Source organism: Vanellus vanellus, assembly GCF_965231255.1.
Source record: "Vanellus vanellus genome assembly, chromosome: 6".
In the NCBI taxonomy this organism is placed as follows: domain Eukaryota; kingdom Metazoa; phylum Chordata; class Aves; order Charadriiformes; family Charadriidae; genus Vanellus; species Vanellus vanellus.
This window is the reverse complement of record NC_138911.1, coordinates 61,757,398-61,783,205: the sequence shown is the minus strand read 5'-3', so window position 1 is coordinate 61,783,205 and position 25,808 is coordinate 61,757,398. Positions and strand designations below refer to the sequence as shown.

Below are 25,808 nucleotides of genomic sequence, written 5' to 3'. Positions count from 1 at the left end.
AGCTCACGTAAACTGTAAAGAAAAAGAGAAAAGCTAAGCACCGCTGTTTTCAGCACAAATTTGAAAGGCATGCAACAGGACTAAACTTGCCTTGCACTTCAGTCTTTCCTCGGTTCCTTGCACAAACATAAACTAACAGGGGCACTCCATACACAACCCAGCACACCGGCATTTCCAGCTCGGAAAGGCAAGGCCACCGCCGGAGAGGACGTGCGCGCTGTGTTACAGAACTGCTGCTGGCGGGAAGGCAGCGGCACCAACAGCTCGGCACGTTCTCATGTCCTAACAGGCTGATCCAAGGTCTACTGAAGTCAGGGAGAAGTCTCACCCTTGAAACTTCTCCCTCAACCCAAGTGTAATCAGCTAACTTCAAAGGTTTACAGTCAGATTAAGAGAGTGCTTTTTTGATTTTTAATTTTTTTTTTTTTTTAAAGAATGCTACAGTCGATACATGACCACTAGGCCCCACAGTACAAAACCTGTTAAAGTTTAAATCTTTCGCATCTCATTCAAGTGCCTTCCTTATATTTGTTAATGATTTGCAAATACCACACATCAATACCCACCGGTGTTATCATCAAAGGTATATTTGTTTGTGGTAGGTAAGACTATGTCTGGGCTAGCAACTTTCTATTCTGTATAAATACAAGACAGATCTAACAGTTTGCATTCAGCACCGTACACATTAAAACAAATTAGCTAATAACAAATTCGCTAATAATTTGAATTTTTCTTCCATAAATCATAGCAGAGACACTGAACTTCTTTTTAAGAAAGGAGGTAATTAAATATTACACGAGGTATTTTAATAAAGTATACTTTCTCACTGGAATACATCTTAAAATAAGTACCCCTAGTTTAAATGACTTGGTGCAGTAAAACAGAACCGACAGTATCCTTGCGTCCAGCAGCGACTTCATTTTCACAGCGTGACTTAACATTTTACAACTAGAAACTAAAATTTGCATTTCTATACTATCTTCCACCTGAGAATATGAAGGAACTTTATAGCCTTGTGATAACCTCCTCTGTCCGGAGGCGGTCAGACCAGGTAAATAGCTGCAGAAACAAAAGTGCGGTGAGATTTCTGCGACTTGCCCCAGGTCAAAGAGGAAGACGATAGCAAAACCAGCCCGATATTCTTTCTCCCGTGTTCAGCTCACAGATCTCCATTCTTTCTGTGTTGACCCCAGGGCTGAGGCACTGTGCAATCTACTTTGTAACATTCCCTATCTTTTTGTGTGAAGAATGTTCCCAGTAGCCCAAAAGGAAATGCAGTCTAGTAAACCAAGGTACACAGGACAAAAACGGAGCTAGTTGTTAGTTTGAGATATGACCTCTTACCAACATATCTGAAACAATTTACAAGTTAGGCTTTATCATCAAAATGGAAGTTTTATTTATATTTTCAACATGAAATACAATAAAATACAGTGTTGTGCTGACAGACATGCTTTTCTGCAAGACTGGGCAATTCTGTCTTGTATATTCTGATTTTAAATAGATACGAGTCCTGTTTTAAACTTTTCCTGTACTCTGATGTTCATGGCAATTAACTCATTAAAAGCAGTATTTTTAAAGCACCGATTGCAGGCTGTACATAATTAGGGAGTGATGACATACAACAGAAGACAACAATTACTCAGTTTTGGTTTATCAAGTGGTAAGTTACATATGCATTTCTTCAAAATTCAAAAGCCAGCTTCCGTGGAGTCATGAATTGCTTCACCATTTCATCTGTAACCTGCTTCCGTCTCTCTTGATGAGCTGCTATCAAGGGCTGCAACGTTTCAATAAGAACCTTCTTCAGCTCCCCCGTGAGCAATTCCCCACTTGTGTATGCCTGTCAAGAAAGTGTTGATTGCTAAATATGGTGCTATATGGAAAAAGACTCAGTGACGAGCATTTCATTCAAAGCCTGGCCCTAGCGAATACAGATTTGGATGTCTTAAAAATCAGCCCACGCCTTAGAAGATCATGTGGTATCACTCTGAAAAATGTAACTTCCAAAATTGCTTGCTGCCTCTTAAAAGATGAAGGCAGCTGGGCAATTTCGTATGTGACAAGTTACAGGGACTGAATAAGCTACGTTCACACGAATTTAACTGGGAAATCCTGTAATTATTTGCAGGAAACTGCAAATTTTTCTCCCCAGAACCCCAGTTCAAATAAACAGTCACCCCGGGTTTTGCAACAAAAGCTACAAATTCTCATATTTTTCTCTAATTGCATTTGTTTGGGATTTGATGTGATTAAAGACAGCCAAAATCTGTGCTCATACTAGAAGTCATATTCACAGTTGGTAATTCACAGTGTGTATGGGGATTAGTAGCTATCCAACACTGCTCTTGGTGGGAAAGAGTAGAAGGTTGGAGAAGAGGTTGTAACTGTTCCCAGCAGGGGAAAGCTGATAAACCAGTGTGGCACAGGTACTATCAAATACAGACACTGCCTTCCAAAGACCGCATACTGCCTAGTATTGATGATGGTCATATATCGAAGGAAGTGAAATGTCACACTACCACCCCCAGGGACAGAAGTCTGCCAGACAGGCTTAACGAAAAGGCAACATATATAAAGGAGTTTTGGCTTGGGATCAGTGAATCAGTTCCTAATATTTCTTGTGATGATAAGAAAAACCAAAAAAACAGCAAGCTTTTGACATAAGCTTTTGCAGTTTTGCAGAGCATTTAGGTACCTTGCACACAGGGAACAGGCAGCGCATATTATACAATTAAAAACAACACTAATCCTAAGGTGGACTTATTTGAAAAGATACCGTCCTACGGTATTGGAGGTCCTTAGGAAAACACTAGGGAAATTATCATCATCATCATCATCATCATTATTTAAAGAAGATACAGAATGACCTGTGAGACAGAAGTCTTAATATTGAAACTTGTAAGGGATGGAGAATGCAAGAATAGCAACACACGTTCCTGGAGAAGGTTCATAGGAGGATTAGTTACAGCTTTGTCCTCACAGTGAGGAATGAATAATATTATCTTCAACGTGGCTACTTACCTGCTTCAGTTGTTCAAGCCTGTCATCATCTTCTAGGAAGAAAGTCAGGTACATAAAAGACACGTCAACGTCACAGTTACCTCCGTACTTCCTGTGCTCTTCAATAGTATCTCTGCCTCCCGAGAAGGCATGTTTGTTAATCTGAAACAACATAATGATTTTATGGTATAATTTCTACTAAATTCTGGATTACTAAATTCTGGATTACTATGTTGTAAACAGAGGTGTATCGTGATTCTCCAAATTCTATATTAAGGACTAGCTGAAGGGTGAGCGGGGCAAGTTAATGCAGAGCCTCAGCACTGAAGCAGGGAAGCAAAAAGAGGTCATTAGAAGCCAGCAGGGAAGAATGGCTATACACATACTCCCCAGACTGTATAACCAGAGCAAAAATGAAGCAAAATTTAAAAATAATCCACCCAAGATTCAGTCAAAAAAGGTTTAGGTCCCTTTTGCTGAAGCTGTTGTCTGTTGGATAGAATTTGTGCTTACGGGAAATGTACTTCATGTAAGAAAAAAAAATGAGATATTCACTCCATCAAGAAATTACTTTTGAAAGATATGAAGAAGGCATGGAGAATTTTGAAGAAATACTGGAGAACAAACTAGTCTCTTCCTCTTTCAGGGAAAAGGAAAAGAAGAGAAACCAGAGTTAAAGATTACAAAACTGGCTAGAATAGCTAAAATAAGACAAATGCCCGGTTGTTCAGTCTAAAAATGGAATACGCACTGAGTCTCCCCCCCTGCTCTTTTTAAGCACAGCATCCTGTGGGAAGATGAACTGCACTGCTGAACAGATCTACCTGCTAGTCCCATTCCCAGTAAATTCAGAAGCCACCGACCTATTTTAAAAATTTACACAGGTAGAATGCTCAGAGGATGCTAACCTTCCTACAAATTCAAAGTAAATAAATTTCCAGGAAAAAAAAATAATCTTTCTCAACCATAAGCTGAGGTTTCATATCTTTTCAGATAACATCATCAACCAGCCAAGAGACACATGTGCATATGAAGCAAATTTTATTTTTTTTTTAGTTCTGGTACCTAGGAACTGCTATATATTTACAATGTTGGAACATTCTTATTATCCGTATGACTGTCTAGTGCTTTTTTGAATCTTTCTAACCACCATGTTACAGATGATGTCTTGTGGCAACAAATTACATACAAAAATGATGCACTGACGAATATCTTTAGAAGATAAACTGCCATCTGTCACATTACATCTATTCTTACATTGTAGGACAGCCTGAATGGCTGTCTCAGTAACTGCAAAACTAAGGTTTTACATATTGTTTTGCACTTCCCCTTACCTGTCTCCTTACTAGATTTTGAAAGTCTTTGTATGAAACTTTCTCTATGATGTCCCTCATCCCTACAGTTTGCCTTCTTACTGAGGTGAGAGGGATTAAATACAATATGCCAGGTGAAGGCACATTACTGTTTTATACAAAATGTTTCCTATATTACTCTCAAATTTATTTTTCACATATTCTGCCACCTACTCACTGACTGAGGGTTACAATGCAATCTATAGCGATGCACTGGTATTTTCCCTGAATTAGTACAGACTTAGAATCTAAATAACAGTTTCTAGGAAAACAAGTAAATAATTGAGTTGTAATTTGGTACTGATAGGTGAAATAAGAATAGTTTATTATAACGTTGCCATTCACCTCCTTGGATTTCCCAGAAGCTTCCCAGCCTTTCCCAGAAGCTTCCCAGCCTTTCCCAGTATCTAGTAACTTTTCATCTTTTATTACCTGTAAGTTTTGAACCTCCTTACTGAGCAATGTACTAGTGATCTGAAAAATGCTGTAAGCAGTAATTTTTTTTTTTTTTTTTCTGCAGCAGTGGCACTCTCTTTTTAACCTTCATCCATCACCGGAAGTCACCTTTCCTACTCTAATTTTTTATTTATTGGCTATAATAATATTTGGTCTTTCACTTAAGCTATATTTCCATAAAGACTACTTTCTGATGGGCTTAATAAGCTGAAATAAATCTCAGTTTGTCCTCCATTACTCAATACTTTATATTATGTTCAGAATTTTCTCTTTATAACTTTATTTGCCAAGTAGCTAGAATTATTTTGTTATTTTTCCAACTAGTTCAAAGATAGCAGAAATAGGACTTATTAATCAGTCATAAGGCTTCTTTGATCTCTTTGCAGATTACTAGCTACTTGCCAAGAAAAAATGGAAGAATATTACCAGTATTACCACTAATCATGTATCTTCTATTCTGAAATTATAAGCTTCTTTAAAAAGCAACCGTGTAACTGTGCAAGAAAATTAGAATTATTATAATTCAAGCACATGAAGAATTCAAATTCTTCAGAACGTAAGGGAATTATTCCAAGGCCACCCAGCAGAAACAACACATACATCTTTTTTCTTGTTTTGACAGATACTTATTTCATGTCTGGTTATCATGCCTATAAATCCTGTTCCAAAGACTGATTCTTATTTTTTTTAAATACCAGAACACAGGTGAACTTTTGCTAAACTAAATCATCCCACACTGAGTAAGAGGGACTTTCCTTTGAGCTATAAAGGGCACTAGGAATACACTCAGATAGGAGAAAATACTCCTTCTAAAACTTAGGTGAAATTCAACACAATATTTACTCATGAATTGGAGGGAGGAGTGCATGGCAGCAGCAGATCCCCAAGCAGCAGGAAAAGTCTGACCTGTGTTGTAACCAACACTGCGACGCTTGGTGCTCCCAGCATGGAGAGGCAGTCAAGAGAAAGAGCTGTTTATTTGATTTACATCATGGGCTGCCAGATTTCAAAACTATGGCAACATAATATTTATTTTTAGAGCATGAGCCTCCACAGCTTTTATTCCTACACCATTACTCTGCAGATATCAGACAAACGAACACAATGTTTTGCACATTATTCTAGCTAATGTTTGTACTGTTAGACAAGTTGGCAAGGCAAAAGACTTGATAGTCTAGCTAAATTTGCATAACTTGGTCAATTGCTGAAGATCCTTTGCAATGAAGTGTATGGAAAAAAGGATGCAGATATGTCCAAAGAAAACGTTAAAAAATTGCCATTGTAACTGTGAGGACCACCACTCTTTGTTAAAAAGCTTTGTGCTCTCAAGTTTTGCACGTCCTTACCTTTGTCTTGATTTGTTTCGGTGTATCAGTGAGGAAGATGGAAGAGTTTGGGTCACTAGCACTCATTTTTGTCTGTGCTCCTTGCAGGGCTGGGAAGAAGACTGAGTGCAGTAAGGCTGGTTTAGGCTGTCCGATTCTAGGTGCTACATCTCGGGTCATTCTAAAATAAGGATCCTAGAACAAGCATCAACAAAAGCACAGAATAAAGTTGAAAAATGTGATTTAAAAGCTAATTAGTGCTGAATCGTTCATACCTTAACAGGTGGTCTCAAGAAAAAAAAAAAAAAAAACCAACACAAAAACCCCGAAACAAACCACAAAATGTTCTAGAACCTACTTCCAATACAGTTCATCCAGAGGAACAAACAAACAAAATGCCTTTTCTATTTCCATAGTTTTGCTGTACACCCCGATTCCATCCATTAATAGGCATATTTACAAAGATTTCAAATAGTTGTGAAAACTATGCTTAGTACGCCTGGAGATGGATGCAGATGGAGATGGATGCCCTTCCCAAAGCATTTAACAACCAGCACAGAATCTGAATTAAGTCAGTGGTCCAGCTGGCAGTGCTGTGCTGCTGATCTGATTTAAACCAACTGTGATAATATTACTACATAATATTGTGGCTGATGAACATAATTACATCATGTTCCAGTGACTCCCTGTGACTAAAATAGCGAAAGATTCTGACAGTGCAGAATTTGATTCCTAGAAACAATACTTATTTAAAGTAATGATGCTACCAGTGTCATTTGTAGCCAATGTTCTTCCATCCTCTCTATATAGATCTGAATTATGAAGGTTCTGTAGCCTTTCTGGCAAACTTCTTCAATGCTTTTTTATTCTTAGTGATAGAAGGTTTTTCCCTATGGTTCAACGTAAATCTCTTGTGCTGCAAGTGAAGCTCATTCCATCTTGTCCTAGTTACCATGGAGATGGCCAGAAGTTTCTTCCTATCCCCATCTCAGGATAGTTTTGCATAGATTTTACTGCCTTTGCTTTCATAGGGGCCAGCTCACTACGAACTGGGTTGAGATCAAGACAGATCCAAGACTGGCAAGAATGAGTAATGCATGAATACATGATTGCTGGGTTAAGCCTTCATCTTTGTCAGGACAGTGCACAACACCCTTTTATCTCTTCCAGCTTCTTCCCAAGAAAGATGCTTGTGGGAATGTTTTACAGATGTTTCGATACACCACCATGAAGTTTGAATGGTACATTACAAAAACAAATCCATGAAAACCAAATAAAGTAATATGATTTTCTTACCTGATCGATAGCACACGGGATCAGACACTGAATGTTCTCCTTGCCATTGAAGATCTGTGGAAACGATGAACTGAAGGATGGAGCAGCCTGAATAGCAGGAAAGCTGATCTTTCCTAGAAAACAACATGTTTGTAAAAGCTGAGAAGCCAATATAAGCAATGATAAATAGAACTCTTTGAAATACACAAAATGCACAAGTGAATCACTCAGATTCTCAGCTGAAGACCAACATCTATCTTTATCAAGCAGTGTTGCCCTATCTGACAAAACTTTTTCATCTTTACCTTCTATGATGTCAAAAACCCCTCAATAACACAGAAACTAATGAAAAAAGGCAGGCTGTGATCACAAAGGTTCTGGAAAAGGTTCATCAGTGCATACTCTCTTCATCATCGAACTACCTACCCTTCCCAGAAATACAATTGACTATATCATCACTCTGAGCTGATCAGTTTTTTTCTCTTTGCGAGAGAATGACTATAGACCTACTTATCAGGCAAGTTCCCCTCCAAGATCTTAGAATGATCACTATATGCATGCTGTACTTGGGAAGCATCTCAGATGTGCCTAGTTTTCTTTTTTAATCACATAGTGACAAACCTGCTACCCAGATCAAAATCCTCTCAGAACAGAAAGCAAATAGCAGATTTTTCCAAACATGTAATGAAGTCATTATCACAATACCAACTTTTATTAGAGCACTGTTAAGACTGAAGTAGAAATCTGTTCTGCGTTTACAGTGAAGGCTGAAAAGCTGTCACTGGCCCAATTACTGGTCAAAGAATGATGTTAGTGCTCAGGAACACCAAGGTTTTAAAGACATCTTTGACAGAATTTTTTTTTGGCTAATGTGATAGAAACCTGCAATCACAGTGAAGTAAACAGAAGACAGAGTTACCCAGCACCTTTATAATTAGGCTTTTGAGTGCCTCTTAACTTTTTCATATATGTATATGTGTTTGTGTATTAATATAACTGTTTCTGAGGGGAAAAGCTTCTATATAATTTTGGCATGGAAATTTCTAGGAGGCATAATTAACCATAGTTGCAATCACTATATTAAAAAAAAATTAAAAAAATTTCCATATCCTGGGCACTTCAATGTTGGTGTTTTGCACTTCGCTGTTACTAAGGCCACAACCAATACACATCATGCTAGAAATTCCACTGTAAAGTGTTTCCTATACTGAAGGAACCTCAATAACACCATTTCACAATCAGCCTAGAAACATGGATCTTCTTGCTTTTCTTATCCGTTTCCTGAGTGGCAGATACTAATCTCTTTAAATAATTACTTAAATAGTGCCACAGAAAGTGAAAGCAAGCATCACTTGAGTAACTCGTACTATTTCCTACCAATGCAATCACTGTCTGTAAAGCCAAAGATTCCTTTCACTTGGTTAAATGTAACATGCTTCTGAACTTTGACGATGTTTCTGTAGAAGCCGGTACTTGTCCTGTGAAAAAGGAAGTGGAAAAATAAAAAGAGAAGTTAGGAGCAGAAAAGTGTGAGTAGAAACTTTCACTCCAAAAGCTGAGACTATCAAAAAACCTGCAGGATTAAATCTCACTGTTTCGGTCTTTGTGGCCCATTGAGAAGGTAATTAGAGAATTATTTACAAACAAGAATTTTATGCCTTGAAAGTTTAATTTATTCTTCCCTCCACCCAACATTTACTGCAAACATTTTTTGTCACAATTAACTGTCAAGACCCAGAAATATTTTGATTTGGAAATGGTGCAAAAATGCCTCACATAGCCTGAAGTTTACTTATCCTTATGCTTCTCTGTGAACTCAAGTAACCTGAATGGATCATGTCTTCTATGTTGCTTGGTATCCCCAGTGTGTATCTCACACAGGACACTGTGGTTCACCAAAGGAATGGTAGCTCAAGTCCTCCAAATTCTCATTTTCTACAGGCAACGTTCCCTGGTTGGACTTTCTCTGGCACCAAATACAGCAGTAGCATTTCCAAATCAAAAATAGCTCAGCAACTTACTCCTTTTTTGCCCTTGTTCAGCCACAGGGCAGATCTGTGTTAATGCAACTTTTCTAAGGCAGGAAAGTCATGGAAGTGAAAGGAGGAAAAACTGCTTTGTAGGCTCCACATTCTGGGGGCCCTACATTTTGCAGTTTGTCTCTAAAACATATATTGTCTCACCCAAGACTTTATGAAAGCTCATCACCCCACACGGAAAACAAAACCCACAACTTCAGTTCTGAACTCTGCCATAAAACGTTTTGCTTCTGAGAAGGCAGTTCCAATAGCAGTTTATTTTTCTTCAATCTTCTTTAAACTTTATTCAAAATTCAAACAATAATGTCTCAAGCTGTATTATTAAATTAATTGACTACAACAAGTTGCTGAAATGCCTTTTGTTAATGACGATGAAGTATAAACACAACTCAAAAGGTTTTGATACCATCTTCAACAAATCAATCTGGAGATTTCTTGGTGGTTTAGGTACTTTTAGAATGTAGCTGGTTTAATAGATTTTTGATAATTTAAATTTAAGCGTTGCCCCCACAAGTATTTGTTCATATGTTATACGGAAGAATGATAATAGTATATACATAAAATGTAAGACAGCAGAAAAATTACTGAGTTGTAAAACCTCTCTTGAAGCTCTCAAATTCAGACACATTTATTAAAACACTGCTGGCTGTCAAAGCTGGAGTGAAAATACAGACACTGTTTATTCATAACAATGCCCTAAAGAAATTCACACTTACCCCAAATAATCTAAATCAGAAAATATAAAGGTTTTATTGATGTCAAAACCACATGCAATGATATCTTTTGCATTTTCTCTAGCATACTCATATGCCTTCTCAGTTGTCAGGTCCTTCCAAAGGTATTTCTCATCATCAGTTAACTGTATAACTAAGGGAACATCAAATACTTCTTGCAGCCACCTAATAAAAGCAGAAAAATTTTATCTCAAAGTAAGTTAAAATGAAGACGTAAGTCATGCAGCTAAAATATTTTTATACATTCAAACAAAAATATATAAAGAAGTCTGCTTCTCTTTTCTTTGTATGCATATGCAGTTACACTTCTGTGAAGAGAATAGATTATAATGACAATTTACCTTGAAAAAAGACTCACACTTAGTGTTTCCTGTACATGTGACAGTGGTCACAATTTGCAATGGAAACAGAATTCAAAGAGACTTTTAGCTTTTTGAGCCCAACGTCTCTTTGTTCTGCTGCTGCAGGCACTGTATTATAGAGTAACTGTACTGAGTCTCATCACAAACTTATTTTTAAGAAGAACAAAAGTTCTAAGGAGTCCCATAGGGCTAAGAGTGCAAAGAAGAGGGCTTTATGGTGATGCAAGAATTATGATCATTTTAGTGAAAAGGTAAGATTGCGTTAAGTTCTTTAATATTCACCTCACAAACAGAACTCCTTGCAATGTATCGTTTTGGCAGGTCCATAAACCAGGCTTAACATTTCCTTAGAAAAAAAATGTTTTGATTAATACAAATGGCAGAAATAACTTACTTCGTGAATATAAATGGGATAAGATGACCAACATGCATTGCCTGAGAGGACGGTCCTCTGCCTGTATAAAGGTAAAAGGACTTCTTATTTTCATAAGCATCAAGGATTTGGTCCATATCTCTAAAGATAAAACAGAGAAAACATGATGCAACTCTTTAGGAAGAAACATCTACAGCAAAAAGCTTCTATTCAAAATTTGAGAGTTTTTAAAGCCAAATGTATTTATAAATAAAATACAGTATGTTAAGTGTCCTAGAAACAAAAACGTTTTGTTTGTTCATTTTTCTAATTTAAGTGTCTCCTTCAGCCTCCATGAAAAAGCTCAAAGAAAAATTAAATTATAAATTATTTTTAAATTTAATATTTAAATTAAAATAAAAAAATGTAAAACTTTTGAAACTGCTTAATTGGATAATAATTTCTAGGGCCCAATAAAACAGAGCTGCAAATCATTTCCCAAACAGGTTCATACAACCAGCTTGGAATGGTGTCTGGTGGAGGGTATGCCCTCAATCACGCTCAGGCACTTACTTGAAATGTGCTAGCTGCCATAGTCCAAAAGCCCATGCATGCTCACAATTAAACAGTGTAGATGACTGGCAGGCTGCTGGTTAAGATTATTGCCTGAGCCTTTTTTACGAAACAATACAGATGCATAGGTCCACAGGCCACGTGGACCCTTATTGAAATCAGCAGTGACACCATACGTGCCCTGGAGCTCTCTGCTAGGCAAATTGCTTTGTCTGGCTGCTAACGTAGAGTCAAAACGGAACCTGTACAAAGCAAAGACTCTGGATATATTTCTTCAGTTTGGGATTAGTGAGGATGCATCAGGAACTGATGCAACCAAGGGTTTCAAATGTTGCCAGGGGAAACCTGCAGTAATTGCTATTTCAAATGATACAGCTGGTTTACCTTGGTATAAAAGAACACGGTCTTTTGCTAGCCATACGTTTCTCCCAATAATGCTCACAGAAAGTCTACCTAATAGGACTTTTGTGAATTTTAAAACAAGAAAAACTCACCTGTGAGAAAAAAAGATTCCTCTACGCAGAAAGCGGTGAGGTTTTTGCCCAATAGCTCTTTCTATTCGATTGATCAGATCAGTGTCAATTTTACTGCTGCCAAACCGAACTATAATCATTAAATGCAAAAAAAAAAAAAAATAAAATAAGCATAGCATAGCTACAACAGATCTTGGATTACCAAGAACATACCAACGCAGCCTAGATTAAAAAGGACATTAAAAAGGACTCCTTGACTGGAGTCCCAGCAATGGCCTCTGATACTAACTGTATGCTAGGAGACCCACTCTACGCACCATCTGTAGTATTGTTCCATCTGTGACTGATTATAACTGCAGTTGCCTTATAGCAGAAGTATTGCTATTCAGAACAAAACACATTCCAAAGAAACGTATTTAGGTCAATAACTTGGCCTCTATAAGTCACAGGATAAAAACGGCTGCGAGGCTCTGAATGCTCCTCTTTTGATGTCTAAATTTTCCACCCTCAGATCACACGGTTTTTCACTTTCCAACCCCAAACACTCTTCTGCAAACTTAGTTCTTCTTTTATATGGATATGATTACAGACACTGCTCCCCTCAAGAGGCTTGAAAAGGTAGTGCATAATACTCTTCACAGCAATCAAGTACGACTTATTACTTGGTGGTTTAGGAAACCAACTGATTAATAAAACAACATTTTCAGATGCAGTCATTCAAAAAGGGTTTTGACAGAGTGAAATAGCAGTACTTTTTCCTACTCCAAATAAAACTGAAGTGGGGAAGTCTTAATTCTTCAGCAAAGCTTCCTATGCTCCAATCCCGATTCTTGGACCCTAATAAGCAGGTCAATGCTCCATGATTTGGACTTGATCGAAAAAATCTGGACAAGAATCTACTCTTTGCTACTATTCTGCTCCATTCAACATTAGAGCAACTTGCACTATTAATTCTATATAATCATAAAATAGTTTGGGTTGGAAGTGACCTTTAAATGTCATCTAGTCCAAACCCCCCTGCAATAAGCACGGACATCTTCAACTACATCGGGTTGCTCAGAGCCCTGTCCAACTTCACCTTGAATGTTTCCAGGGATGGGGCATCTACCACCTCTCTGGGCAACCCGTGCCAGTGTTTCAACATCTCATTGTAAAAAATTTCTTCCTTATATCTAGTCTAAATCTTCCCTCTGAGTTTAAAGCCATTATCCCTTGTCCTATTGCAACAGGCCCTGCTAAAAAGTTTGTCCCCATCTTTCCTGTAGGACCCCTTTAGGTACTGGAAGACTGCAAGAAGGTCTCCCTCGGAGCCTTCTCTTCTCCATGCTGAACAACCCCAACTCTCTCAGCCTGTCTTCATAGAAGAGGTACTCCAGCCCTCTGATCATCTTCATGGCCCTCCTCTGCACTCGCTCCAACAGGTCCGTGTCCTTCTTATGTTGGGGTCCCCAGTGCTTGAAGCAGTACTCCAGGTGGGGTCTCAGGAGAGTGGAGTAGAGGGGCAGAATCCCTTCCCTTGACCTGCTGGCCACACTTCTGATGCAGCTCAGGATACGGTTGGCATTCTGGGCTGCTAGCACACATTGCCAGCTCATGCCCAACTTCTCATCCACCAGTAGCTCCAAGTCCTTCTTGGCAGGGCTGCTCTCAATCCCTTCATCCCCCAGCCTGTATTGACACTAGGGGTTGCCCTGACCCGGGTACCCTGTACTTGGCCCTGTTGAACCTCATGAAGTTCACATGGGCCCACTTCTCCAGTCTGCCCAGGTCCCTCTGGGTGGCATCCCCTCCCTCAGTTGTGTCAACTGCACCACTCAGCTTGGGGTCTGCACCATCATCCAATGGGAAACAAGTTCCTGCTTACAACTGTTCATTCATTCCAGGTGAACCAAGCAGGATATCATAAAAGGGAAGAACTGGGCCCCAGGCACTGACCCATTAAAATAAACATCACTAAAAAAGACAAATGCTGGTACATGATTCAGCAATCACTACTTTAATCTGTATGTTTTCTGAGCATTACTGCATCTGCTTGTCCTAAGCAAACGTTAATTACTGAATTAATTTCTTCATAGCAAATAAAATGCATTACAAAATGGCAAAGTAATCATAATCTGAATGAATGCTAAAAAGAGATCAAATGAACAGAAAATGTTTGATTCAGCAGAACAATAGCAACTGCTAAGAGGGTAATCTTACAGAAACAGAAAACATGAGAATGCCCCAGACTAATTGAGGCTAGCCACCCTAGAAATATTTGTATGCTGTCATAGAAAGTGATTAAAAGCTCTCTGATATATAGAACACCTCACTGGAAATACCTAAATATTTTATTAAACATTCACAGACTGCACAGATCCATTTTCTTTGTCCATCTTCATCTTTCCTGTTAAAAAATCGGATAATTTTTCCCTACCTATTTCCTCTTATTCGGACGTTCAAAACATTTTAGGCTCTCTATCCACAAAGAATCTGCCTTCCTAAACAGCTTCTGACAAGGACACAGTCTCCACTCCTTAACGAGCTTTTAAAAATTCCTAGGATGCTTTTGATCTCTAGTGTTCCAGCTTTTACCAAAAGACAGCTTTCAACTCGCTGTACGTAAGAAGTCCTGAGAGCTGCCATTTTCAAAAGTGTATTTGCGTTGGCTGAAATTTTATTGTGTACTTTTCCTCTTTGCCACTGCCGTGTTATATTTGCATATAGAAAACTAATAACCTACTATTTGTTATGCAGTAACTTTACTGACCAGGTCAGTCTCAATAATCTTTGAACGGTCACAGCAACTAGGAGATGTTCCTGGGGGCTGGAAGAAAACAAATGCCACTGCTACCTTGAAGAAGTGCAAGGAGAAGGAACCATGAGACTACAGGCTGCCCTGCCTCACTTCACTCTGGGCACGTGATGGAGCAAATATTCCTGGAAACCATTCCCAAACATTATTAAAGACATTAAGGTGACTGAGAGTAGTCAGCATGGAATTATGAATGGGAAATCATGCCAGACCAACATAGCAGCCTTCTATGATTATATGATGAGCCTAGTAGATGAGGCGAGAACAGTGGATATTGTTTATCTCAACTTTAGTAAGGCTTTTGACACCGTCTCCCATCTCATTCTCATAGATAACTGAGGAAGCCTGGACTAGATAAGTGGACAGTAAGGTGAACTTAAAACTGGCTGAACTGCCAAGCTCAAAGGGTTGTGACAAGCAGCAGGAAGTCTAGCTGGAGCTGAACATTATTTGTGTACCCCAGGGGGGTGATACTGGGGCCAACCTCTTCATTAATGATGTGTGTGATGGGACAGAGTACACGCTTAGTAAGTTCGAAGATGAAACAATACTGGGAGGGGTAGCTGATAACAATAGATTGTTGTGTTGCCATTTAGAGGGACCTCAGCAGGCTGGAGAAATGGGCTGACAAGAATCTCATGAAGTTGAACACAAGGGAATGCAAAGTCCTGCATCTGGGGAGGAACAACTCCGTACGCTGGTACAGGCAGGGGGGCAACTGGCTGGAAAGCAGCTTGGTAGAGAAGGACCTTGGGGTCCTAGGGTCCTGGTAGACAAGGAATTGAACATAAACCAGCAATGCATTCCGTGGAAGGTCAACAGCCTTATGAGCTGCATAAGGAACAGCACTGCCAGAAGGCTGAGGGAGGTGATCCTTGCTTGTACTCATCTGGAGCATTAGGTCCAGTACTGGGCTCCAGTGTAAGAAGGACATGACATACTAAAGTGAATCCAGCAAAGGACCATGAAGATGAAGGGCTTAGATCATCTGTCATACAAGAAGAGGTTGAGAGAGCTGGGATTGCTGAGCTTGGGGAAGAGGAGGCTCAGGAGGGATATTATCAATGCGCATAAATAGCCGATTAGGGGAAGTGGGGGGGGAGTAAAGAAAACAGCACCAGACTTTTCTCAGTGATGCCCAGTGAAGGGACAAGAGGCAACAGGCACAATTTGAAATACAGGAAATTCCATTTATACATAAGAAAAACCTTCATATTGTGCGCATGGTCAAATATCAGAACAGGTTCTTCAGGGAGGTCATGGGATCTCCACCCCTGGAGATAATAAAAATCCTACTGGACAACATCCGGAGCAACCTGCTCTAGTTGACCCTGCTTTGAGTAGGGGGGTTGATTAGATGATCTCCAAAGATTCTCACCTACTTCAACCATTTTGTATCACTTGCAATGTTCAGCTCACTGAAGTATCAGAATGGTTAGCCTACAAAGCTCTTGCTCATTCATCCCTCTGCTCCTTGCTTGTGGTCAAACCAAAAAAAATTCTCTAGGGATGTTCATGTCTAGTACTTAGCGAACAGAACCTTGCTTCCCAGAATATCTTCAAGCTGTTTTGTTGTGTAACCATGCACTTAAGTGCATGCCTAGGACAATCATTTGAGAAGAATATCCCTTTCAATTACATAGTACTTTTGGCACTTTAATTTATTCTATGTTTGAGTAAACACACACTGGCAACTTCCTCTGGTACAACTAGTATATAAACAGATTATAGACGGCACAAAAATTTCCTCTAGTGTAAGAGCTATCAGATGTCAAGTTTTTGGATAATACTTTTTATTATTATTTTTAAAAGAGGAAGGAAGAGGAGAAAGTTTATCAATAACAGGCAGCAACTTTTTCACTTCCTGAAGGGGCTAGCTAGTATTCTTCTCTGAAAAATTTCCAACACATCACTTAGAACAAGCAAATTGACTCATCCACCAAATTCCCCAATCTGGTAGCACTGTGAATAAGCAAAAACCCTTCAGACTAACCCACCACCGCAGGGTAGATCAAAAGGTCATACATATACACACACATACACAGTTACTGGAAAAAGGGACATTGCTGTTAGGCTTTAGCATGGCTTTAGAAAATTGATTTATAGTGAAGTCATGCTAGTTTCTCTTGGAAAGCCCTTGAGATGGTGCCAACACAAATATTGTACCCTTCCCACTTTTCTACAAGACTTTGAATCCCCCCCCAAAGAAAACAAAAGACTTTCTCCATACCTCCTACACAAGCAACAACATGATGAGAGATCTTGTCCATTTCTAGATTCTAACAGTTATCTTTCCTCCTTCTCCTCCACCAACATATCTCTTTCTTTGCACACTTCTGCCTTTCCAACATTTTCTTTCTCCTATTACCTTCTGCAGATGAAGCCAATACGCACGTACATTTAACACGATTATACAATAACATCACACTGAATTAAAAGAATGCTGATGCTAGCAACTGACCTCCCAAAAGCAAATATATGGCTACTGATACATAAGGGTATATGCTCTATTGTGAGAAACAAGCTGCTAAGCAGACACCAGCAATGTACAACTGCTAGAGAATTTTCACTGAGGTACTAAATATGAAGATTGACAATAGTTTAAAAAAGCAATATTAGTAAAAAATAATTAACGGTCCTCATCTGTTTCTAGGTAAGACTCAAACACTATAAAAAGTGGATTGTAAAACAGACAAGGAAAATAAGCCCTGTTTCTTAAATTACAAAACTTTGCAAGTTTTGTAACATCCCTGTCTAAAATACTTTCCATTACATGCATATTTTTTGAATAAATTTCATTTTTTTAACCCAGCCTGTACTTGGCTGTTTGATAGTGTGTCTTGTGAAGGAGACATTATACTTACAGATTTCTGCATTGATTTTGTATCACCCCTGCTCTCCCTAATTTGGAAGTCGAGGCAGAAGTGGAGAGACGGTATGAGGAATACTACAGCCTGGTCAGAATGCTGTAGGCTCTAGCTGTTCTGCATCACAGCTACAGAAGACGCAGATACTCAATCACACTCATGTCTTCATTAACATAATTCTAATAACAGCTCTTATGCCAAAAAACAAACTGTAAGTAAAGCTTTTATCTTAAACTGAAAAGTTATTTGCAAAGTATTTAAGTCTTCCATAGGAGATCCCTGCCTGGGTCATTTTCAATTCCTACAGCAAATTCTTTAGATATGTGAATGCTGATTAGACATAAATTAAATAATATCTGTGATGGTTTTGATCAGGATTTGTTATGATCCCTTGCTGGTGTTGTGGTCATTAGGATCACTTGACATAAATTTCTTAGTAGCAGTGAAGAAAGGGTTATACCTATGAGTTTGTCATAATCCACGCCTTTAGCATTGGATGTCTGCACAGTCCAGGGGTCCACAAAATCCTCATCCTCTTCTTTAGTTGTACCATTGTTTATTAATACAAGATCTCTTGGAGGCAGGCCTGCCTGATAATCTTGCCCTGTTGTTGTTTTATATGACAGTTTTAATGACAATAGCATCCTCACTGCTGCATCAATTTCATCCTGAATAAGGAAAAAAAAAAAGCTGTCTGACTTTGACTTGACTTAAGATAGACAATTACATTGATGTCCCAACCCTTCAAAATCCTGCATCCATGCTTTGACTAGAATTGCATTATTCATAAACTCTAAACCTTTATTTACATGTTTGCAGCACCACTACCAAAGGTAAAAGAAAAACAAATAGCAGGTGACCGTTTCCCAACTGGCCGAATTCAGAGCATCATCACTGCCAAGATATTTAAAGCACTTTTCAATTTCTTCCTGAGGAAAAAAAAAAAAAAGCTTGCCTCCTTTTCAGAAGTATAACAAGCTTAACATTTCAAGCACAAATTCCTAAGATCGATAAATATAATATAAATTATTATCTAATTTACTTTACAATGCTTTTAGTGGCTCACTTTAAAATAATTTATTCATTACAATTCATTGACAGACTTGAAGACAAACTAGACCAAAAAGTTCTTTACACCTTTCATTGTCATGACCTTTTTAAGACAAAGGTATTGCAACATCTCATGCAAGCACTAAATAGATCAACACTTTATTTGACTCCCAGTTTTCAAGGCTTGCTCCCACAGACAATACACTAAGAGAGCCCATATTAAAACTGAGCTCTTTTTGCCAACATCGTGATGACAGAATAGGGAACTTGAAATTAATGGCAAATTACAAAATTACTCAAGGGACATTAAGCAGGGACTGTCAGTACAGTTACAGGAAGACGTATTTGCTGATGTGTATAATAATGCAAGGAGAGAGACATTTTAACAAAGATAAATCCACGGCAGAAGACAAGTGATACGAATTTCACTTGAAAACCAAATACCTTGGATCGCATAATGTATCATGGCAACCAGCTGAAGCAGACCTCTAGGCCTACAACTCTCTGTTCTTACTTCAGGAGCAACAACTTTGCTCTTGCTAATGACTACCTTGCTCCAGGTATGTCCACAGTTCACAAAATGGACATAAACATCTTTTGAGAAAATTTTTTTCTTACTGCAATACAAAATAGAGCTCAGGACAATCACATTCTTCAGCGCTATTAAAGACAGACCGAACTTGAAAAATGAGGGGTTCAAAACATGAAACGGAAATACCTTTGGTGCTTTTCCTGCTTTCAGCGCTCTGACTTTCTCTCCTTGTTCAGTTACTCTTTCAAACAGCTGAAGCGGACTCAGAGATTTCAAATCACAGTTCGGACTATCAGCCATTTTGCCAGACTGCAAAAGGTCTGTTTATTTACGATTCAACTAAATTTAACGTCTTCCAATTCTTCGGCTTGTAGATTCAAAACAGCAGCAACAAGGAGAACTGTAGGGCAAAAAACAGTGTGTTTTATTCTTTTGTGTATATCTTTAAGATTAGATGAAGAGAATAAGAATATAAAAACTGACCTCATACCTAATTCTATTCAGATCAGATTGATAAAAGCGGAGACATTAACACAGTGAGCTGCAGTTTCATACAGAAATGGACTGAGACTGACAAGAGTACCAAATAAATTTAGAGATCGCTATTCCTGTTGTTTGTCTACGTATCTCATTTAACACTAGAACACCTTTTCAAAGTCAAACTCCTGACAAAAGTAAAAGTAATTAAATATATGAACGATTCAGAGCATCTCAGAACAGTTCGTAGAGGTTATCTGATTTCCGATTAGTTAGCTTTTATACTACTTGATACCCTGTCAAATTCTGAATGATAATGAGCTTTTTATAACTATCATATGGAATTTTGTCTTAATATATGTAATATAGTATTTCAGCTCAAAGAAAGACACACAAGAGAAAAACTTAGTCATCTTCTTTCCTGCTTTGCTCCAGAGGTTACAAAACATACTGATGATGAGCAAGAAATGCCACTTTCTAAAGAACAATCAATCTTTGGGTAAGCAATAGGTTGTAAATTTAAGGAACTATTTGTGACTCAGCAGTATGTAGGAATAATAAACCTAGGAGATGGCTGGCAATGATGAGATGGCCGGGAATAATAACACAGCAGTCTTATGTCCAACATATACCTTGATCACTGGAGCTTCCTAGCACAGAGCACACCCATTCTATGACAAATGGGCTTCTCTCCCAGGGTAACATCTATATTGTATATAGAGTTATATTGTATATGTTGTATATATTAACAATAACATTATTTAAAAGTTCCTTAGCAATCTGTTTGTTTTTTTTTTTTTTTAAATTAATAATAATCAAGACTTAGGAAAACTACAACTGCATAGTGTACAGTACATTGACAGTACAGAAAGTTAAATAATGCTGTTAAAATGCTAAGTAAGCATACAGTTTTTGTTACCAAATGCATTAAAATCAGTAAGGTTATTTTCACTCTACATCAGAAGTATGTTGATCTTTGTCCCATTAGTTATAGTCTAAAATGTGTTATAAAGAATCTCTGCTGTACTTATTTTTAATGAATACACTGAATATCATTTTGTAGTTTCCAACGCAGGAAAGCTCCTGTCCCATAAAGGTGGCACAGCAATTCATGCTACCCCAGCAATTTCTTCCTCTAATTTTTCTAAAATTACCTGATAAATTCTCTTCAGATACTCTCTGATCTAAAAATAATTTTACTGATGTCTGAGAAGTCTGGTGAATCTGTTATCAGCCTGCCATGAGTGAAAACTCATTTCAACTGCAAAGGCAGAATTCCTTATTTTAAGAAATCCTTATTTTCAAAAATTATTCATGCTCAGCAGCTCTCTGTACAAAATGACAAGATCTTTAGAAGTACATATGCTCTGAATCAGTTTTTTTTTTTTTGTAAAAATTCAAACACTGTGCTGTTTAAATATGCAGAACTGAGGATAAATAAGCATTAACATGATACGGGAAGAGAGTTTTAAAACCATTATGGTCCTGGTTATAGTGAGCTTGCCATATTTGCTTAGAAAAAAGGAAGTGTTAAAAAGGGGTAAGGAGGACACTGTCTGTCGGAAAAACAACATTGTAAATGAAACTGCAACTATGTCAAATGAATCCATTTGGGATGAACATGCCACAGTAACAAGGTACACAGAGAAGCACGTAGAGAATTACAAAAGAATTTCATAAAACCTGAGGCTGTTAAAATGAGTTAACAGTGCAGGTCCTAATGACAAAACTGAACTGAGGGAAAAGTAAATTTTCTGTGAAAACTATCATTGCAATTTGCCCAGGGTTGTAAAGTGCTGCCTCATAATCTGATGTGGTTGATTTATGCAATCACCCAAGCTATTGCACAGCTTTTTCATTTGAGGAAAGTGATGTCATCTTAATCATAAAGTGATGCTTATTTTACATGCACTGTATTCAGATGTGATAGTGACAAATGCAATGCACGTTGAAAGAGTAAATTAACTTCATACCACATTGCAAGCAGCGGTACGTTGGAAACACAGCATTCACCCTAAGCATTTTCTGTCATGCTCTACTCATGTCCATGAAGGAAGAACTCTGTGCCCATGTAAAGTCCTACTGACTTGCAAAGGACTATGTCTCTCTGGAGAGACCCCACCGTGTATTACTGATCCACTGCTATGCGTGGAGCACAAATAGATTAAGTTTACAAGATACAGATGTAAGTGCAGGGAATCATGAAAGCTGTTAATAAAAAACATGTTCATTTGGCTCCCTTTTCCCAGAATTAAGAAAGAAGAAACTAAAGCTTATAATAGTTGCATTAGCTGTTCAGCACTGTTTCAAAGCCTTCTACAAAATAATCAGCCCAATCACGACCTTGGTTATATTTATATAGTGTATATTTAAACTGCCGCTGTAAAAAGCCTTCACCTGCCCAGAAAACTTTAGGAGGTTGCTTTGGTAACTTGCTGGTTACCAAAATGTATCTATCACTAAAGTTTTGTTTGTCACACAGCTGCAATATTCCCAGATTTCAGCTTTGGTTCAATACCCTGAGAAAGCTGAGAGTGTATACAGCCACTTGCTAATTGAATGTATTTAGTCTGTTAACACTGATACCATACTTAGATTACCTAACTGACTAAAAAAATATGACTGACTAACGTATTATCAGTAATACTTTGGTTTTTAATCTAATCTCAATCCCTTCAAGCTTGATTATTTGCAGTTTGACAGTGTTATTTTAAAGAGGTAATTTGAAGTATATCATATAGTTCTCTGATGTATTCCTACAATTTACTTACATCCTTTTGTTTAGATACTAGTGTTTTCGTCTTTTTCATGGCCACAACATATTTTAACTGGAAAAGAAAATCTATATCATGGAATCACGGAGTTTTCAGAGTTGGAAGGGACCTCTAGAGATCATCTAGTCCAACTCCCCTGCCAAAGCAGGATTGCCCAGAGCACATTACTCAGGACTGCATCCAGGTTGGTCTTGAAAATCTCCAGAGAAGGGGACTCCACAACCTCCCTGGGCAGCCTGTTCCAGTGCTCTGTCACCTGAACCGTAAAGATGTTTTTCCATGTATTTGAACGGAACTTCCCATGTTCTAACTTGTGCCCATTGCCCCTCGTCCTGTCACTGGGAACCATTGAAAAGAGCCTGGCTCCATCCTCCTTCAACCCACCCTTTAGATACTTGTACGCCATAATAAGGTCTCCCCTCAGCCTTCTCTTCTCCAGGCTAAAGAGTCCCAGCTCTCTCAGCCTTTCCTCATAAGGGAGATGCTCCAAGCCCTTAATCATCTTAGTTGCCCTTCGCTGGACTCACTCCAGCAGTTCCCTGTCCCTCTTGAACTGGGGAGCCCAAAACTGGACACAGTATTCCAGTTGTGGCCTCACCAGTGCAGAGTAGAGGGGGAGAATGACCTCCCTCGACCTACTGGCCACACTCTTCCCTATGCAGCCCAGGATTCCATTGGCCTTTTTGGCAACAAGGGCACATTGCTGGCTCATGGATAATTTACTGTCTACTAGGACCCCCAGATCCTTCTCCTCAGAGTTACTTCCCAGCAGGTCCACCCGTAACCTCTACTGGTGCCTAGCATTCTTCCCCCCCAGGTGCAGGACCTTGCACTTGCTTTTGTTGAACCTCATTAGGTTCTTCTCTGCCCAGCTCTCCAGCCTGTCCAGGTCACGCTGGATGGCAGCATGGCCACCCCACCCAGTTTGGTATCATCAGCAAACTTGCTGAGGATACACTCTGTCCCCTCATCCAGGTCATTAATGAATATATTAAACAAAATTGGACCGAGTATTGACCCCTGGGGGACACCACTGGTTACAGGCCTCCAACTAGACTCTGTGCCGCTGATCACAACCCTCTGAGTTCTGTCCCACAGCCAACTCTCAATCCACCTCATTGTCACCTCATCTAGCCCATACTTCCTCAGCTTCCTAATGAGGATGTCATGGGAGACAGTGTCAAAAGCCTTGCCAAAGTCAAGGCAGATGACATCTACGACTCTCCCCTCATCCAGCCAACCAGTTATAACATCACAGAAAGCTATCAGATTGGTCAAGCATGATTTACCCTTGGTAAATCCATGTTGACCACTTCCAATAACTTCCTGTTCCTCAGCGTGTTTGGAGATGACTTGTTTGGATATGGTAAATTCCTATTAGAAAATGTTTATGAATATTAACACATCCTCTTTCTGTAGGAATATGCCAGTTATATTTACTTGCTTCAAATTTTACAAAACAGAAAAAGGTAAACAAGAATTATTCTTTGGTGTAGAACAAATTGCGATTTGGTGTTCTAACTTAATTCCTGAACATACATTCTTACTGATAGATCGCCTCCGTTCAGAAAGGCTGAAATATCACAGCTGAAACTGAGTAAACATACTGGAGAGCGATAAAATAGAAAGCTTCTTTAAAAAGTTTGGACTATTATGGATTTAAGCTGAGCAAAGAATCCCAAATGAAGGTGCATTTTCATTAAGAAGTAGCAAAAGTAATCTTGTCACTGCAACAAGAGATGAGGATATTATGATTATAGAATGCAAAAGATATTGACTGCTACCTAAAACTTATCTCTATTTATTTCGGTACTGTCCTTATTTGCTGGTAGAATTCAAGCCAGGAATTCAATAATATGGAACACAGGTCTTTATATTTTGAAATTCATAAATGTAATTGTGAACCATTTAAAAGAAACATCTGGATATCCTGCATTTCATCAGGACATTTTTTCTTGCTTTCTTATTGATGTCATGAAAACTAACAGTCTCAGGCACATTAGATACCATAGGCAAACAGATTTGGAGGAAAAAATGATACACGGGAACTTGAGAATAGACTACCAGGACATTTAGGACCAGAGTCTAAGATGAACTTAAAAGTCTTAGTTTCACGGTGTGAACCTGAAAACCACGAATTGTGTGCCTTTTCTATCTATGCAATGCATGGTAAGTTGTAACAGGTACTGCTTTTGTGACTGTTTCAGAATATTAAATCATCATGCGACCAAGCTCAAAAGTGATCCTCGACATTGGTATCAGAAAACAACTGTATTCTCCTCTCTTTCCAGTTGGATGGCAATCACAGATCTAAGATCATTTTCACTGTTTGCTATCTGATTTGCTAAGTTAGAGACCTGAGAATCGAAGAAGATTTTTGAAAAGAAACTCTTTTCGCATGATGTTAAAAAGAGCTCTTTTATGACAAACGTTGCATCAAGGTACATCATGACTTCCAGACAACAGTAATACAGAAGTCCCCCCAAAATTTTCATGAACTAATGAAAGAACGTGATTTTAAGTCTGACAGCACTTACTGTTTTGCATCCTGGAAATAAAACAAAAAAATGAAAAGTGAAATTAAAGCAGGTAGCGTGCACATAGATGTCATGTGAAACAAGCCTTGAGAAGGAATCCAACACAGGCTGCATTTCGTAGTAGACCTACCTTCCCAGTCATGGTAATCACCAATTTACGTATGAAAACACAATTAAAGTGTGCAAGATGATTCCCTGAGATGATAATATGACCACTCAACCACTCTCCCCTGAAGAAAGTCCAATATGAATCTTTACTATACGACAGCGGTTAAGAGCTTCGCTCTTGTGCGGGAACGGTTATGCAGAGAACTAACGAGCAAGGTGACATTTCCAACGCCGGAGCCCTCCACGCTCCCCGGCCACCGGCCTGCCCGGCCCGGCAAAGGTACCCAACAGCTCTGCCCTCCCCGGCCTGGGCCGCCTGTCCCAGCGGCCTGGACTCCCACCACCACCTCCACCGTTGCCCAGGGAAAAGGGGCTTTCTCTCCCGACGCCTTGGCGATACAGCGGAGGAAGAAAATCCCTCAAGAGCATCTACGTCTGGCAAAGGAGGGAAGAAGAGGACCCCCCACACCCACCACGGGGGCAGCAATAACCGCCCGACCAGCCCCTCTCCTGCCCACTAGGGTCTCCCACCGAGGTCCCATCCCCAGACCGGCCCTCACCCGCTCGCCGAGGCCCTGCCTTGCCTTGCCCAGCCCGACCCGGCTCACCTCAGCTCTCCTCAGCACTCCCCTGTCCCTGCCATTGCATCACCCCCCCAACCTGCACGGCGCTTGCGCCTCCCGGCTGGGAAACACACCCCCCCGGAACCATTTTTTCTCCCCGTC

At 39.2% G+C, this 25,808-nt stretch overlaps 1 protein-coding gene across 1 annotated transcript; it reads right to left on the bottom strand.

The window, feature by feature from the left end:
• Positions 1-62: 62 nt before the first annotated feature.
• On the bottom strand, positions 63-25,705 carry WARS1 (tryptophanyl-tRNA synthetase 1). The gene is made up of 11 exons (XM_082485319.1): positions 25,692-25,705; positions 19,374-19,587; positions 18,066-18,273; positions 11,966-12,074; positions 10,941-11,060; positions 10,167-10,349; positions 8,789-8,889; positions 7,433-7,545; positions 6,158-6,331; positions 3,025-3,165; positions 63-1,843 (listed from the first exon to the last, which is right to left on the bottom strand). Exons 2-11 carry the CDS (start codon positions 19,485-19,487, stop codon positions 1,685-1,687), a joined length of 1,422 nt encoding a protein of 473 aa, XP_082341445.1. The 5' UTR covers positions 19,488-19,587; positions 25,692-25,705; the 3' UTR covers positions 63-1,684.
• Positions 25,706-25,808: the final 103 nt, after the last annotated feature.